Source organism: Chelonoidis abingdonii, chromosome 1, assembly GCF_003597395.2.
Source record: "Chelonoidis abingdonii isolate Lonesome George chromosome 1, CheloAbing_2.0, whole genome shotgun sequence".
Taxonomy (NCBI): Eukaryota; Metazoa; Chordata; order Testudines; family Testudinidae; genus Chelonoidis; species Chelonoidis abingdonii.
The window spans coordinates 334,089,341-334,106,427 of NC_133769.1; the positions used below are offsets into that span (position 1 = coordinate 334,089,341).

A 17,087-nucleotide genomic window follows, 5' to 3' on the forward strand; every position below is an offset into this window, starting at 1 on the left:
CAAATACATTTTAACGTTTTTAGAAGGTCTTTTTCTATAAGTCTATAATATATAGCTAAACTATTGTTGTATGTAAAGTAAATAAGGTTTTTAAAATATTTAAGAAGCTTCATTTAAAATTAAATTAAAATGCAGAGTCCCCGGGACTGGTGGCCAGGACCTGGGCAATGCGAGTGCCACTGAAAACCAGCTCGTGTGCAGACTTTGGCACCCGTGCCCTAGGTTGCCTACTCCTGTTTTTATATATATATACACATATATATACACACACACACACACAGCGAAACCCCGCTATAACGCGATGTTTGGGGTCCAAAAACTTTGATCGCGCTAAATGCAGGGTCGCAGTATAGCGGGGTTTGTCAGTGGTCCCCAACACGGTGCATTGATGTGCACCGCCTAGTGCCCAGCAGGGGAGAGGAGCCGTGACTCCCCACCTGCCGGGGACAGAGAACTCCAGGGCTGCGGAAGCCAGTTCTCTCTGTCCCTGGCAGACAGGGAGCTGCAGCTCCTCTTGAAGCTGGAGAGAAGCCACGGCCCCGCGCCTACTGGGGACAGAGAGCACCGGCACCCGCAGCCCCGGAGTTCTCTGTCCTCAGCAGGCAAGGAGCCGCTACTCATCTTGAAGCCGGAGAGAAGCAGCGGCCCCGCGCCTGCCAGGGACAGACAGCGCCAGCGCCCGCAGCCCCAGAGTTCTGTTTCCGGCAAGCGGGGTGCCGCGGAGTCTCTTGAAGCCAGAGAGAAGCCGTGACCCCGCAACTGCCGGAACAGAGAGCACCGGCGCCTGCAGCCCCGGAGTTCTGTCCCCGGCAGGTGCGGGGCTGCAGCGTCTCTCCCCTGCCATGGTGTTGGGGATCACTGGTACAGTACCGTACTGTATTATACCTTAAAACGGGAGCCAACCTGTGATCGCATTATATGCCATTTCGCGTTATGGCGGGGAGTGTTATTGCGAGGTTTGACTGTATATACCACTCTCTCACACACCCCTACCTCTACCACACTATAACGCGACCTGATACAACACGAGTTCACGTATAGCACAGTAGCAGCAGGGCTCTGGCGGAGATTTATAGAGCTCTGGGCTACAGTTGCTGTGGGGAGCCCTGGGCCTTTTAAATCCCGCTGGAGCCCTGCCACTGCTACCCCGGGGCTGCGGCAGCGGGGCTCGCCAGTGATTTAAAGGTCCTGGGGCTCTGGCTGCTGCAGGGAGCCCCAGGCCCTTTAAATCACCGCTGGAGCCCTGCTGCCTTTACCACGGGGCTGTGCCAGCAGGGCTCCACCAGCGATTTAAAGGGCCTGGGGCTTCCCACAGTGGCTGGAGCCCAGAGCTCTTTAAATCACCGCCAGAGACCTGCCGCCCCTACCCCGATATAATGGGGGTTCAGGTATAACGCGGTGGGGATTTTTGGCTCCCCGTGACTGCATTATACCGGGGTAGAGGTGTATTTGCAATGCGCCCTCTCATAGGCTTGCCAGCTTATTGCGACTCTCCCTTTCCCTTCCAGCCATTGCCTAGGCCAGGGCTTTCCCCCATAATTCCCAGTAGATGGAACAGTCTTCCTATGTTTCTCTGCCATGACTTTCCAAGTCTCAATATTTTTTTCTCCTATGCATTTGCCCCTTGGTTTCACCTTTTCCTTCTCACAATGGAAGCATTTATATAAATAAGATGCTTTCACTATTTTCTCTTGTGAATTTATGCCATATTGTTTACTGTACTATATTTTATAAACTCTTAGAAACTGTTTATATGAAAAAAAATCACTAAACCAAAATTATCTTTAAAGAGAAGAAACTCCCCTATCCTGCCTTATTCTGAACTAGAGAGTTGACAGTCAAGGAAAGGTAATGTAGTTTCCTTGATTGTCTCTAGACATGCTATAACCATAAAGGATAACATATAAACAGTAACATATAAAGGATTAGCCATTTTCAACCAAATTTAAGTGGGCTCTACGCTTTGTGGGGAAAAATATTTTTGTGGTCAGATCTTACAAGTGTCAGATACTTAGTTATTAGAAAAAGACAGCCACCTTTTCCGTTAACTGGTGGTGTTCTTCGAGATGCGTTGCTTATGTCTATTCCACAATAGGTGTGCATGCTTGCCATGTGCAACAGTGCTTGAAGTTCTTCCCCTAGCACTACCAATAGGGGAGCACCCTAGCAACCCCTGGAATGGCACCTCCATGGTGCAGTATAAGAGGTGCTGCGCACTCCACCCATCCTCAGTTCCTTCTTGTCAGACAACTCCAACAGAGGGGAAGGAGGGCGGGATGTGAAACAGACATGAGCAACATATCTCAAAGATCTCAGTTACGGAAAACGTAACTGTCTTTTCTTCTTCGAGTGATTGCTCGTGTGTATTCCACAATAGGTGATTCCAAGCTGTATCTGTTGGAAGTGGGTAGGGAGTTCACAAATTCTCAGGACGGAGTATGGCCCTGCCGAATCCGGCATCGCCCCAGTCTGGGAGACAATCACATCGTGAGAGGTGAACGTGTGAACTGAAGACCATGGGGCAGCCCTGCAAATGTCCTGAATGGGGACATGAGCTAAAAAGGCAGCCAATAACGCTTGCGCCCTAGTCGAGTGTGCCCTCACAACTGACGGCGGAGGGATTCCGGCCAGGTCATGACAGGTACGGATGCACGAGGTGATCCAGTTGGACAGCTGCTGAGTGGAGATCAGCCAATCCTTCATGTGCTCGGCCGAGGCGATGAACAGTTGCGAGGACTTTCTGAACAGCTTAGTCCACTCCAGGTAAAAGGCCAGAGGCCGTCTCACATCCAGCGTGAGAAGGCGGCGCTCCTCACTGGACGCATGGTGCTTGAGGCAGAGGACCTGCAGAAAAACGTCCTGACCCATGTGACGGGCGGAGACTACCTTCAGGAGGAACTAAGGGTGTGGGCACAACTGGACCTTATCTTTATGAAACACCGTGTACGAGGGTTCAGAGGTCATGGCCCTGAGTTCCAAGACCCACCTACTCAACGTGATTGTAACCAAGAAGGCCACCTTCCATGAGAGGTGTGACAAGGAGCATGTGGCTAGTCGCTCAAACAAGGGCCCCGTGAGATGGGCCAAAACCAGGTTTAGGTTCCACTGCGGGTCTGGGGGCCTAACATACGGAAGAGATGATCCAACCCCTTAAGGAATCGGCCAGTCATAGCATGGGAGGATAACATGTGGCCCTGCACCAGCAGACGGTAGGCCAATATGGCCGCCAAGTGCACCTTGACTGATGAGGGCGCCAGGCCCTGGGCTCTAAGGTGAAGAAGGTAGTCCAGAATAAACTGAATCAGGAAGGTCACGAGGAAGCGCCCTGCTCTTCTGCCCATCTGGAAAACCGAGATCACTTTGCCAAGTAGGCTTGGTGCGTAGAGGGCCACCTGCTTTCTAGGAAGACGCGCTGAACCCCTTCGGAGCACGTCCTTTCCTCTCTACCGAACCACTGAGCAGCCACATAGTGAGGTGGAGTGCCACTAGGTTAGGGTGGAGGAGGCAACCCTGGTCCTGGGAGAGTAGGACTGGGCGGGATGGTAATTGCCACAGTGGGGTGACCGCCAGGCCCGTGAGGGTCCCATACCAATGCTGCCTGGGCGATGCCGGGGTAATCAGGAGGACCCGGGCTTTGTCCTTATCTTTTCCAGGACCTTGCCGATCAGCGAGAATAGGCAGAGAAAAACTGGCTTGGCTAGGACAGGAGAAAAGCATCGGAGATAGCGCCCTATCCCAGTCCCCTCCCTGGAGCAGAATGGGGAACAGCGACAGTGCTGCATCGCAAATAGGTCCACCTGGGGAGTCCCCCACACTTGGAAAAGTCTGTGCACCACCTCTAGGTGGAGAGATCGCTTGTGCCGAGAAAAGAAATCCCTGCTAAAGTGATCCGTGCGCGCGTTTCAAGTGCCTGGCAGATGGAAGGCCTGTAGACACGTCATGTGCTATACAAAAATCCCACAGCCTGAGGGCTTCGCGGCAGAGGATCGGGCTCCGCCTTGCCTGTTGATGTAGAACATCAAGGCAGTGTTGTCTGCGAGGACTCTGACCATCCAGTCCTTCAGGTGTGAGCGGAAGGCCATGCATGCCAGCCATACTGCCCTGAGCTCCTTGACATTTATGTGGAGGGTCAGATCCTGAGCCGACTACAGCCCTTGGGTCTGAAAGTTCCCCACATAGGCCCCCCCATCCCAGGTCCGACGCATCAGACACCAGTTCCAGCAATGGGGCCCTGCCCCTGAACAGGACCCCTTGGAGAATGTTTCTCGGGGAGGACCACCACCGCAGGGAGGTGACCACTGACTCGGGCACCGTGTGGACTTCGTCCATCCTGTTCCTGGCCTGAGAGAACTTGGAGGGGCCTCATCCTGAGTCTGGCATGACAGCCCACATATGTGCACTCCAACATATGACCTAAGAGTTGGAGACACACACTGGCTGTTGGCCTCAGAAACCTCATCACAGAGTCAATGAGCCCCTTCGGGGTCTCAAACCTGTCCGATGGGAGGGAGGCTCTGGCCGACGAGGCATCCAGGACCACTCCAATCAACTCTATGAGTTGTACCAGGACTAACATGGACTTGGTGTTGTTTACCAACAGGCCCAAAGTGGTGCATGTGGACAGAAGGAGCACCATGTGATCCTGTACCTGCAACCAGGAGCCGCCCTTGACCAACCAGTCGTCCAGATAGGGGAAGATCTGGACCCCCCAGCGCCTGAGGTAGGCTGGTGGGGCACGTCAAGACTGCTTATAAGAAGACATGGGACTGTAAGAGGCAGTCTCGTATTTTGAATGGGTGGCCTGAGCGGGAGTCTGCTGCAGCTAGGACTTAGGTTTAGCCAGAGCCAGAACATAGAGATCCAGAGTCTGGAGAGTCATGCGGGAGTCTTTCAGGCCATGCAGCTTTGTATCCGTCTGTTCCACAAACGGGGCTTTGCCGTCAAATGGGAGGGTCATGCAGGGAGATCTGCGCCTCTCCGGACTGCCCAGAGAGCAGGAGCTATGACGCCCTTCCCATGGACACTGCGGGGGCCACAGACCGCGCAGCTGTGTCCACTGCATCCAAAGCTGCCTGCAGAGTTGCCCTGGCAGCCACTGTGCCCTCCTCCACCAATGCTTTGTACTCCTTCCTGTTGCGCTCCTGGAGGGAGTCCTCGAACTTGCGCAGGGAGCCCCACAGATTGAACTCATATGGCCCAGAAGAGCCTGGTGGTTGGCCACCCGTAACTAGAAGCTCAAGGACAAATACATTTTTCTTCCAAATGAGTCCAGCCTCCTTGAATCTTTATTTTTTTATGGTAGGGGCTGGTTGGCCCTGCCATTCCCTGTGGCTGATCGACTCAATGACCAAGGAGTTAGGAGCAGGGTGGATGTATAAGTATTCATGCCCCTTGGCGGATACAAAATAGTTGCGTTCCGCTGTCTTACAGATAGGGGCCAATGAGGCCGGGGTTTGTCACAGGGATTTGAAATTTTCACCACCCCTTCGTGGAGAGGCAAGGACACAGTGCCCGGTGCCAAGGAGGACAGTACATTAAACAGGGAGTCCGAGGGCTCCTCCATCTAATCTGCTTGGAGGTGGAGGCTTGATGCCAACCTTTTTAAGAGTTCTTGGTGGGCCCTAAAGTCCTCCTGTGGGACGGTGGGGCTGTAATCGCCTCATGCAGGGAGGGTGAGGCGGCCAGTGCGGTACTTTGTGTCACCACTGGCACCGGAGGGTCCACCACCTGGTCAGTCTCTGGGCACAGTGCCAAGGATGTACGTCCCACCAACTCCTTCCTCGGAGGTCTGAAGAGGGAGGCCGATGGTCCTTCTGAGGCTCCAGCCACCAAGTAAGCCCCCACCAGGGGCTGCAATTGGGGGCCATGGTGCTCACCGGTACCACTGAGCCCGATGCCACTGCACCTGCTGTGGCACCGGCGGAGCCAGCTGTTCCGCCTGGCTCATCGATGGACAACTACAAAGGGAGGCCAGATTGACATACGACCTGCCACTGTCCCTGGATCAGGAGGAGCGGTGGCACTGGGAGCAATGCAGACCATGGGACTGCAATCCCAACGTGGAGGACCGGTACTGTAGGTAACAGCTGCTCTGCGATCAGCTCCGGAAATCGATGCTCGGGGCTGCGGAGGTGCTGCCGTGGCGGGATCTTGGAGCTGGACGATGAATGGCAACGACATCGACGTTTGTGCCATGACCGGCTGCAATAGCCCCACCAAGACGAGGACCTCTGGCGTTGTCTGCCTTGGTCCCATCGGTGTTTTCTCCTTGAGGCGGAGCGGTGCCAAGAGTCTCGGTCAAACGGAACTTAACCAGACAGCCTGGTGAGCGTCAAGAGGGATCCACGTGGACTTTGCCCTGAACAGATGCTAGGTGGGGAACGGCGTCGGGAACGTTCCCGCGACCAAGACCGGTACCGAGCTGGGGGTGACTGCAGCGATCCCAGCAGCAGGTTGCCTCTGGAGCATGGGGCCGACACTGGCGGTGCTCCTGGTACCAGCATGGACATAACATCCCGGGCCGCCTGCAGGTCCTTGTGTGGAGGGCATCTGGACATCTGGGGAGGCCTGCTTCAAATGGGCCTGGCTACCCTGCTCGAGTTGAGTCAGAGGCCTAGAGGCCGGTGGGGATCGAGGACTACTCAACATGGGTCTAGCCTCTTTCCCAGGTTTACTCCAGTGATGAGGCAAAGAAGGCCTAATCTTCTTGGCACCACTCCCCGTCCACGGGGCATGCCAACTAGTCGATGACGCCGAAGGGTCGCCGCACACCAACACCACAGTGCCCAGTGCTGACTCAGAGTAACATGCCAGAGCCAGGGTCAGCACTGACCCCATCAGAATAGCCCGGAGCCTGATGTCCCTTTCTCTCTTGATACGAGTCTTAAACGACTGGCAAATCTTGCAGCAATCGCTGAGATGCGTTTCCCCCAAACAGAGTAAACAGTCCGCGTGCAGATCACTCACTGGCACAGGTCGCCTACAAGTGTTGCATGACTTAAAACCCAGGGCACAGTGCATGCTCTGGCCTGGGCGCTCTAGCTAAGCTAAGCTAACTACAGGTGCCACACACTGAACAAGCAAGCAGTTTTGGGGACAAGCTACAGCAGAGCTGGAGCAGAGCAGTTCCGAAGCACCTTCACTGGCGGCGCAGCACCCCTTATACCACGCCATGGAGGCGCCACTCCAGGGGTCACTAAGGCACTCCCCTGTGGGTACTGCTAGGGGAAAAACTTCCGGCACCAGTGCACATGGCGAGCACACATATCTATTGTGGAATACACATGAGCAATCTCTCGAAGAAGAATGCTCCTTAACAATCACAAAGCATATATTTTTGCATGTAAGTATTAAGGGAACAAAGAATAAAATATCCCTTACTTTTTACACATAACACAGAGTTTCTTTGGAGCGGGTTTATGCGAGAATGATGAAAGGCAGGCAGTGGAACAAAACAGATGAGCTGATCCTTTGCGCTGATATGCAGTCTGTCCCTTCTGCAAGGGCTTTTTGCAATTTGCACATGTGACTTTAACCTGTTTAGAAGGTTGCTGTTGTGCAGACGGCTGAAAAATCTGTTTAGGAAGTGAGGCCACTGGTGACAAGGAATCCACACCTGGTTGTTTCTGGTTTCTAGGGAATGAAGCTGACTGGGATATCCACGAATCTTAAAAATACAAAATACATGGACAATTAAGTGAATAGACCTCTTTCAATATACAAATAAATCTGATTATATTAACACTTTTGTTAGCAAATTATCCTAAGAGGAGGAATTGGTTATCTTAGAGGTATATGTAAAACAACTTAAAGAACATGATCAGTCAGTATATTTAGATCAATGGCATTGTTCTCTGCCATCACAGGAAATCCCAAAACAGGGGAGTATCTCAAGGTGCCCATTTCCTAGGCCTGGAGACACCAGAGTGATTAACACACCTGTAGTTTGTGTGCAAATTGGCATCTGAACCTTACTCCTGAGGGCATTCTGTGCCAAAAACTTAAAAATTCTGCACACATTTTAAAATTCTGCATGTTTTATTTGTCAATAAATAAATGCAGAGGCTCCAGCATGGCAGTGGGGAGCACAGGCCACTGGCTATACAAAGGTGGGGATCACCCTGCAGACTCCTTACCCACGGGACACAGACTCAGTGGTGAGGCTGCACCTGATCCTGACACAGCACAAGACCTGGGCCTGTCCCAGAAAAACCCTGGGGCTCTGCGCCAGGCATACTAGGTGTGGGGCAGGCAGACTCAACCAGGCAGGAGCCAAGTGTAGAAGGACTCAGTGTGGGGAGATCCGGGGGCAGGGAGGGGACAGGAGAGAAGAGGAGAGGATTCTGTGTGGGACAATCTGAATGCAGGCAGCTCAGTGGGGGGTCTAGGTGTGGGGGGATTTGGATGCACAGTGGCTTGTTGACGGGATTCCAGGTGCAGGAGCAATGGGACTCTGGAGGGGCTTCCAAGTGCAAGTGGCTGGGGCTCAGCAGAGGGGTCTGGTTGTGAGGATCTCTGCAGGGAAGTCTGACGGGGAAATGGGGATTGGTGGGGTGGGGACCTGAGTCAAGTTAGTTGGGGGTGACATGAAGGGTCTCGATACAGCGGGCTCAGGGTGGTGCAGAGAGTGGGGCTCATCAGGGTGGAGGTTTGAGTGCAGGGAGCTCAGCAGGGGGTGGTCTGGGTGCAGGAGTGGGGGTTTGGAGGCGGGGGGCTCCAAATGCAAGGACTGAAGTTCAGTGGGGTGGGGTTTGGGTATGCAGGGCTAGGGGGATTCTGGGTGTACAGGATGAGGCTTGGCAAGGGTTAGGGGGATGGTGGAGCAGCTCCTCATACAGTGATCCCTCCCCCTGCAGCTGAAAAGCAACGGGAGCAGGAAGCTGGGGGGGAGAATGCTGAACTTCCGCAGCTGAGGAGGTTTCTGGGGGTTGGTCTAACACAGCCACAGCCACTCCTTGCAGGGGAAGAGGAAGTCCCGTCCTCTCCTGCCTCCAGCCCAGCCAGGACTAGCAGCTGATCCCTCCTCTGGGTAGGAGCCACTGGCTGAGGTGTCTCCAGCCCTGCAGTGATTTACGTCACCACTGGCTGCTCCGGGTGCCTGAAACAAACAATGTACCTGCGCAGCTAGGGAATCGTGCGTGACTGCTCTTGCAGTTTCGCTCTACTTCCTTGTCAGAAAGTCATTTTTCTGCAGGGAAACAAAGAAATCTGCGGGGGACATGAATTCTGCACATGTGCACTGGTGCAGAATTCCCCCAGGAGTAGAACCTGTAGACAAATATTAAATTGTGCCAATTGCAGTTAAAAATTCAAAGTAGAGAAATCAAAGCAGAATTTCCATTTTGAAGATTTCATCTATTAGAAACTTCCATTTTCTAAAATATTACTGAAGAGGTTTATAAATTTGGACCAATCAAATGTTTATCAGACTTAAGTTGTTATCAAAGATATTTTTCATATTTTTATTTTAAAAGCAAAACCCTGGATTTTCTGTAGATAGAAAGTTCACTTATACAGAGATTAGAATAAGGTAAAAACTATTTTGATTTAAAACTTCTGGTATTACATACAAAAATAGTAGATTTGCAACTTCTGAAGTAGTTTCCCAGTCTGGAGTCTCTGGCCCAAAATCTGGCCCAAAAAAATTTTGTATTACAATTAAAGAGGACACCAATCATTACGTTTATCTGTATGATGGTTCCTATAGGAAGCAATTTCTATTTTACTCTAAAACCTAATTCAATGCAATGGCTACCAAATAGAACAATGGAAATCTGCAGGATAGCAAAAACTGATGAGTTCAAGATTTTGGTCTTCTCAGTAGGGAACAATGAACCTAGAAGTTAACAGTCCAAGTCCTTGCAGTACCTAAGCGCTGCCTCAGAGCATCCCCTCCTCCCACCTAGCTCTGGACAACACAGTCCCAGAGTACAGAGACAGTCAGACATTTTATAGTTTAATATCTTGCAGGGCCATTTGCATCACAATTTAATTTGTCCCACAGGAAAAGAACTAAAAAAAAATATATAACATCCCTGTGTCTACGGAACTCAATTTTTAATATCTAACTTAGGTTCAGAAGACAAAGTTCTGGCAAAAATATTCTTCTATAAAACCCTCTTTCTAGGCATTTCTCCAGAATTTAAGCTTCCATTTGGACCAACTAAGTTTTTAGGCCCTGACAATGGAGAAAGTTCTATAGGATGCCAAGAGTAAGTAGTATTATTTTAAATATGAAAAATTTCATTATAAGTGTATTTCCTTTATATTTGAATGACCCAATTTATTTCACTTAAAATACCAACAACATGACAGCTATCACCAGTAACTTCAGAGCAACTAAACTTATCTTTTGATCCTGTCATTCCATTCTTCTAAATGAATGTTTCATAAAAATAATGCTAGAGCCCAGCACCGTATAAACAATCTCATCTTAGAGAATGTGTATTTGCCATGGTCCCCAAGTTAAAGCTAATGTGGCATTTACCCTAACGTATAAGCTGAAAGCACTGACATCCTGCAAACTGCACTGCAGGACCTTAAAAGCTCTGTGGCATCTCTATAGTTTGGTCCAGTATCAGCAAGTTAGTTTAAATGCATGAACGTTTTTAGTGACTCTCATTGCACCTTAGAACAGCTGGTATAAAAATAGCCATATAGAAACAAAAATGAAAAAAAAAAAGTGTGTAAATTCTGAAGATTTTGGATTCTTCATCCCTGCAGTTTTTAGGTGAAAATTACTACAGCCTATTCTTGATGCTTTCTAAGGAATCCATCAATCAATGAAATGAAAGATTGCCATATTTTCTAATACAGCACTCTATTTCTAAGAAGAGACCATAAAGATCAAGCTTTACTAAGTGTGCTGCACAATTCTTGGATAAAAGTTTCAAGGACTCTAAAATTTATTCTTTAAATACCCAAGGAGTCCAATGTTCTTGTTTGGAAATCCAGGTTACTGTCTGAGATTGCATGTTTGCCTGCCCTGTTGTCTGTCATGACAGCTGCCATGGATGTCCTATTTCCTAGGCATGCAAGATGCATTAAATGTAAGTTGACTATTAGAAAGCTTCAATTAACAAAGTGGAGGGCAGGAGGGAGGACAGGAGAAGCAGTGCAAAAACATTCTTTTTGACCTGTCAGACCATTTTTTTAAAAAAAATTTAAAGAATGTGCCCCACACTGACAAATCTAGATATGTTACCACAGTACTTACAGTTTAAGGAGACTCATGCAAATATAGACTCCATTTTTTGTCAACTACCTTAGACTGACAGATACATTTCTAGAAAATATGTCAATCAGCCAGAATATTAACACACTCCCTTTTCTCATGTGTGTTTGGAATGGGAGTCCACACTGGTTCCCTTCCATCCAGAACAAGGAAGCACATGCCCAGAAAGATTCCTGTATATGTGACTATATCACCAACATTACTTAACTGATACTTTGTGGGCTCTATGGTTTGCACATTTCGTTTTTGGTTGAGACTCCAACTTGCCACTCACACCTCCTAGCCCCTTCCACAAGGCCCTGAGAGTCCCCCACACCTTAAAATTTCAAGTAGACTTCCCTCCTTTCTGCAGGGGAAATACCATAAAATGTAGAAACAGTAAGTTCTAATCTTAAAATTGGACTTCTTGCTTTTTCCTCTTTTGTCTTTCATTCTTTATTCCACTCTTTTCTCCCTCATATTTGCACTCCATTCACTTTATCCTTCTCTGCCAACTCTCTTCACATCCTTGAGTCTCACCGCTTTTTCCTCCATCATTCCTTGTATTCCATCACCTTCCTTCCCTTCTTCAAAACCATTCCTAAAGCCTGATCTCAGCACAAAAAAGGTGTCTTCCCTTCTTTGGTTCATTCCTATGTTGTCACCAAGTCTCCATTTCTTCAAGTTGCTCTCCTCCCCTCCCCAACATCCTCTTTTACAGTCTGCCTTCTGTAATGCCCTCCTGGAGTGACAAGCTTTATGAGTGCTCAGACTGATACCGCTAGAGCTTATAGCTCTCAAGCATTCTTTTTTAAAGGCTGCTCCCCAGAGACAATAGACTTACTTCAAGTCTTAAGACCACCCCACTTTAGAGTTACAATGGACTTAATACAACAATGGGCTGGACATAAGATTTGCAAAAACCACAGCAGTAGCTGGAAACAATATCCTTTGTGCCAAGTTTTTACTTGTGGTGAAAGTCAGGAGCAGCAATCACTAGGGGAGATGCTAATATTCGAGAGCATGTAAGATTCTTCTGTCCACTTCTTCCACCCTATCCCTGCACCACAGGATGTTGGGGAACACATCCTTGGTAGCTACACTTAAGATAGAAATCTGTGTACTATGAAGCATTTCAGATCAGGCAGGCCTAGCTTGGCGGATAAAATGCTGACAAGTATTCACTGGAGGGTCATTCCAAAAGCAAAAAAAAAGAAAAAGAAAAAGAAAAAGAAAAAAAGGAGAGTAGAAACAAGTTACCCAGAAAATGTTTTCCCTATTTTTGTAAATAAAACCTATAACAGATCCACACCTACCGTGTTTCAGTTGCTTCTCCTGTACAAGTAGTTTCCACTACAGCTCTCTTCTCTCTCCCCCCTCCTTCCTCCTCTCGTTTCTTCTTCTTTTGCTCCTGCCTCACTTGTCTTGTTCCTTTTTTCGCTTGCTCTCTCTCCCCCTTTTTACCTGTGGTAGTCCTTTCTGCTCCCGCTTCTCCCTATTTTTGTTTACCCTTCACTATACTCTTTTCATGTGTGAGGACCACAAGCGCAGAAAAGACCTTTTTTATTCCCTCCAGAAGACAAGCAACATTTCGAAAGTGCAACAGATACAGACTTTTGCAACACACTCTCAGCTCCCACCCCATTCTGCACCAACCTTCCTTCTTTCTTCCCATAGTTGGCCCTCTTCATTGAATCCCAAAGAAACCTTGATTCCTCTCTTTCCCATTAATCCAGGCTGCCAGAACTCACTCTACTTCACGCTGCTAGTGTACCAGTTTCCATGTTTTGCAGATTTTCAGTATGCACCTGACCTGTCAAACAAACTAGCAGACATACAAAAAGCCTTCTGGGCCAGCAGTAAAAGGAGGAATTTTCTGGTGTCTTGGTCAAAAGCGTTCGCTGGTTTTGAAAGGTATACAAAAGGCATTATTTTGCATTAACAGGTACCAGAAGTTCCCGTGTCTTCTACTTGTAATGTCACAAAAAACAATGCATTTTGACGTCTTTAGCGTAGCAAGAATCACCAGCAAATTTCACAAAAACTGGAATGCATTCTTCAAAAAAATAAGTTAAAACTTGAGGTGAACGTCCAAGTTTTGCTTTTCTGTTACAATAGATATGACTGATTCATAAGAATGGACGGTGCCATCAGGAAACTACACAACTTGTCAAGTTGACATGAATTTTGCAAGTTGGTCAGGAAACATAGCATTTCCTTTGTTCTTATTTGAGAGAAGTATTTACTTTTATATTAATACTGCTACAGTACTCTATACAATGTACTCATACTCTCTGAAAAGTAAGTTTTGGTAATACATGAACTAGAGAACTCTGCTATCAAGATACTTGTTGAGATCTAGATAGAGGCTACCAATGTATCTGAAAATTATAAAATTAACATATTGGCAAATTGTGCTAGGTTCTAATACATCTGGATTCCAACCGCATGTTTTAGATCACCTTCGAAATGATCCCAACTAGTCTCCGAAGTTATTACCTGCATAGGGAAATGAGGGACATTCGTACCTTTGCTACTGGCTTCATCTGAGATGGTTTTCTACAAGGCTAATTTAATAGGGCAGCAGTGCACTGACTGACACAGAGAACTTCATCTTCATAATTTAAATTAAAGCTTCAGTATTTACCATAGAAAATTATGGAATCACAGATTATAAGAGTTGGAAGGGACTTCAGCAGATCATCTAGTCCAACCCCCTCCTTAAAGCAGGACCAATCCCCAAATCCCTAAATGGTCCCCTCAAGGACTGAACTCACAACCCTGGGTTTAGCAGGCCAATGCTCAAACCACTGGGCTATTCTTCCCCCTTACCTTTTAGGTGAAAGCTTAAATTCTGCAGAACGTGATTGCTAGAAAACTGCAGTTGCAACTGTCCCATTTTGCTTCAAGTGGAATTTGTTATTAGCTAAGTAAGGTTTACTGCTATTCCCGCTGTCCTAACAAAAACAATTACCCCAACAGCATATAGTATGTAAGTTTTAGCACTGGTAGCACAAAAAGATAACACACATATAACTATTAATAGTTAACACCTACAAGCCACAAGCAGGTTAGACCTCAAATGTACCAGACATCATACAAACAAAAATTATATACTTCACAGTGCTTAAATTTAAAATGCCAGCTGCTACTATCATGATTTGATTAATATTCTAGGGTCTCTCACTTAATCCTTGTGCATATCAAATACTATTAAAAAAGAGCATGGACAACAAATCTGTAAATTAACGCTTTTCCACTTTGAGGGAAAATGGCTTTGATGCATAATACTAGCCACAGAACTTCAGAAACAGAAGTGTGGCTCAAATACTAAGTCCATGAACAAATGTGCACTAATTATCTAGGCGCACACATGCCACCTTGACTGCACGCTGAGTTCCATGCATCCCAAATCAGTTACACATAAAAATGTGCACTGCCTTTTTGAAAGATTAGGTAGTTATACACAAAGTATTAACTATTGGGGGGGGGGGGAATTCAGTTTGTTTCCCAGTTGCTAATGCAAGACAAGTTTACTTATGTATACACTTCATCTCATTGATTGAGATGACAGATTAAAAAAAACAAGTTCCTTTTCTAAAGTATGAAGTTAAGAGTGTAGGTGTGCATGTGTGTATTTTAGTAGCTCTGTACTGTATACATTTAAACAAATTAATATTTTGGACTGTTCACATTTTACAAGCTTAGCAAAATATTTTAAGGTATGACTTACCTGGACTGTGATGAGTCACAGATTCTCCATTTTGAAACACATCTCCAGCCACATTCATTCTACCAGGATTGAAAGGTCCTACACCAGTCTTGGTCTGTGAAGTTAAAGATGGGGTGTATGTTTGTATATTAACACCAAAACTACTTGACTGCAGTCCGTTAGACACATCTCCCAAGTTGGTATTCTGCAGTGATGTTACATGTGTAATCATTAAGTTCATGTCACGCCCTTCAGTATTTTCTAAATGACCATCATTCACAGAGCTCATACCTGTTTCTAATGTGGTAACATTAGCAATCTGAATTTCAGAGTCTGGTTCTGTGGTTATACCACTATTACCTATTCCTGCATTTACCTTACTTCTTGAAAAACTGGAAGCTGAGAATTCCATATCGCTGGATCTATGTTTACACTCTGGAAGTCTTCGCTCATTAAAACTGGAAGCATTATTCTCTTGTCCTTGATTTGTTTCAATATCTTCTTCATCATCAATAATAATAGTCTCGCTTATACTTCCCTTTTGAGAACTTAAGTCTTTTGAAGAAGGAAGCATTTTGGAATCATTTCCCTGAAGCTCATCGCTTTTTGATGAAATAAATGCGATGCTTCTCTGATCTGATATCAGTGATGTAGAAGTCTGTGGAGGTTGTATAGGTTCAATAAAAACAACATCATCATCATCTTCTATAGATGAGTTTTGGAACTTATTAGTTCTAGAAACTAGAGTATTAGGCGGCCCTCCAAAAGAATTTCCTATATTTGCAAGACCAGTTGCCATGGCAGTAGTTCCTAGTAAACCAGAAGTATGTTCAGACAATTCTAATCCTCCCAGAGAACTTCTGTCCATTCCAGATAAGCTGTTTTGTAAGTAAAAGAGAAACAAAAGTAATTTAAGTACAAGATTTAACTTCTTTAAATACCAAGTATTCCATAACATTTAAAAAGTCGTCTTTTATTTATTTTCTCTTAACTAGATCTTAATGACAACTCAAGATTTCTATCTGCCTTCTCTTTTAGAAGAACGTTTACTCATTATGCAACCTAACACGACTCCCACATCATAACATGCTAGTAAGAACGGAGGTCCATTATCAGCTTCACAAAACTTTTGCCAATAGAACAGCTACATGCTGTTAAGTTCAGCAAGATACATGTTGGAAACAATCAACAGAATTTAGCACAATTGTCACATTTCCTATCCCTATACCCCACACATCTCTTGTATGCACAATAGGTCAAATAGCATTGCCTCTGCTCAACTGCAAGGCAAGATCAAGAGCACAGATATTTAAAGTTGTCCGTTTTTATTCCTCTTAAAATGGCATGAAAACATCTCAACAGCAAATGCACAAATTACGTGCCTAGTAAAGGACTTGCTTTCCATGGAATCATGCTCACAATGTGTAGGCTAATCAAGACTACTTCACAGTCTGAATTAGAAAGCATAACCCCCCATCACAGGGTCCGAGCCCAGTTCAAGCGTGATGTGGGAAGGAAACGAGGGTAAGAGCCTTGGAATAGCTGGATGCTAAAGGAAGAAAGAAAAACATTGACTCTGCCAACCTTCAACTCTGACCACTGCAAGGGAGCAGTAAAAGGAGGCTTATCTGAGATCCTGGCTCCTGCTCTAATATTCTTTAACAAGTTGTAAGAGATTCACTTCCTATCTCCTCTCTTCTCAACATCAGATGTTGCTGCAGGTTCCTTCATCCACTACTCATCTTGCATGTGGCATTTTGTTTTCAGCTGGTTTTTTTGTGGTTTTGGGGAGGCTACTGGGTTTATTCTTGTGGATACTTGCACGAGTACAATTATATTTTTAATACACCAAAAGAAAATTTAGCCCTGGATAATTGCTTTTATGTATTATAAAAGACTAAATATATAAATCAGGGCCAATGGAAAGGACATAATAGAAACAGAGTTCACAGCAGCTGTTGGTAAATGAAGTGCATTGGTGCTACTGCAGGCACTGGGAGGACTATCAAGATAACTGCATGATAGTATACTCAAACACATACCTGAATTTGCACGTGTGATACCATTAAATCTTTGTATACTTTATGACAGAAGATTATTCAAGGCTGGAAAAACGTCTTTGTGGATTTCTGCAAGTAACCTTTTCAAAAAGAGGGGGGGGGG

General features: G+C 46.5%; 1 protein-coding gene across 13 annotated transcripts in view; it reads right to left on the bottom strand.

Moving 5' to 3' along the window:
- Positions 1-17,087, bottom strand: part of ZMYM2 (zinc finger MYM-type containing 2) — a 218,398-nt gene that overhangs the window by 163,142 nt on the left and 38,169 nt on the right. For 4 of the 13 annotated variants that reach the window (XM_075061682.1, XM_075061678.1, XM_075061681.1 and 1 more), the window contains exons 3-5: positions 15,301-15,802; positions 14,946-15,039; positions 7,381-7,666 (exon numbers count right to left, since the gene is read on the bottom strand). In XM_075061682.1, the coding sequence (XP_074917783.1) occupies positions 7,381-7,666; positions 14,946-15,039; positions 15,301-15,792 (872 nt within the window). In that variant the 5' untranslated portion in view covers positions 15,793-15,802. Of the gene's footprint in view, positions 1-7,380; positions 7,667-14,945; positions 15,895-16,966; positions 16,990-17,087 lie in introns of those variants that run through there. The other 9 variants (XM_075061676.1, XM_075061680.1, XM_075061684.1 and 6 more) reach the window with 5 other exon arrangements.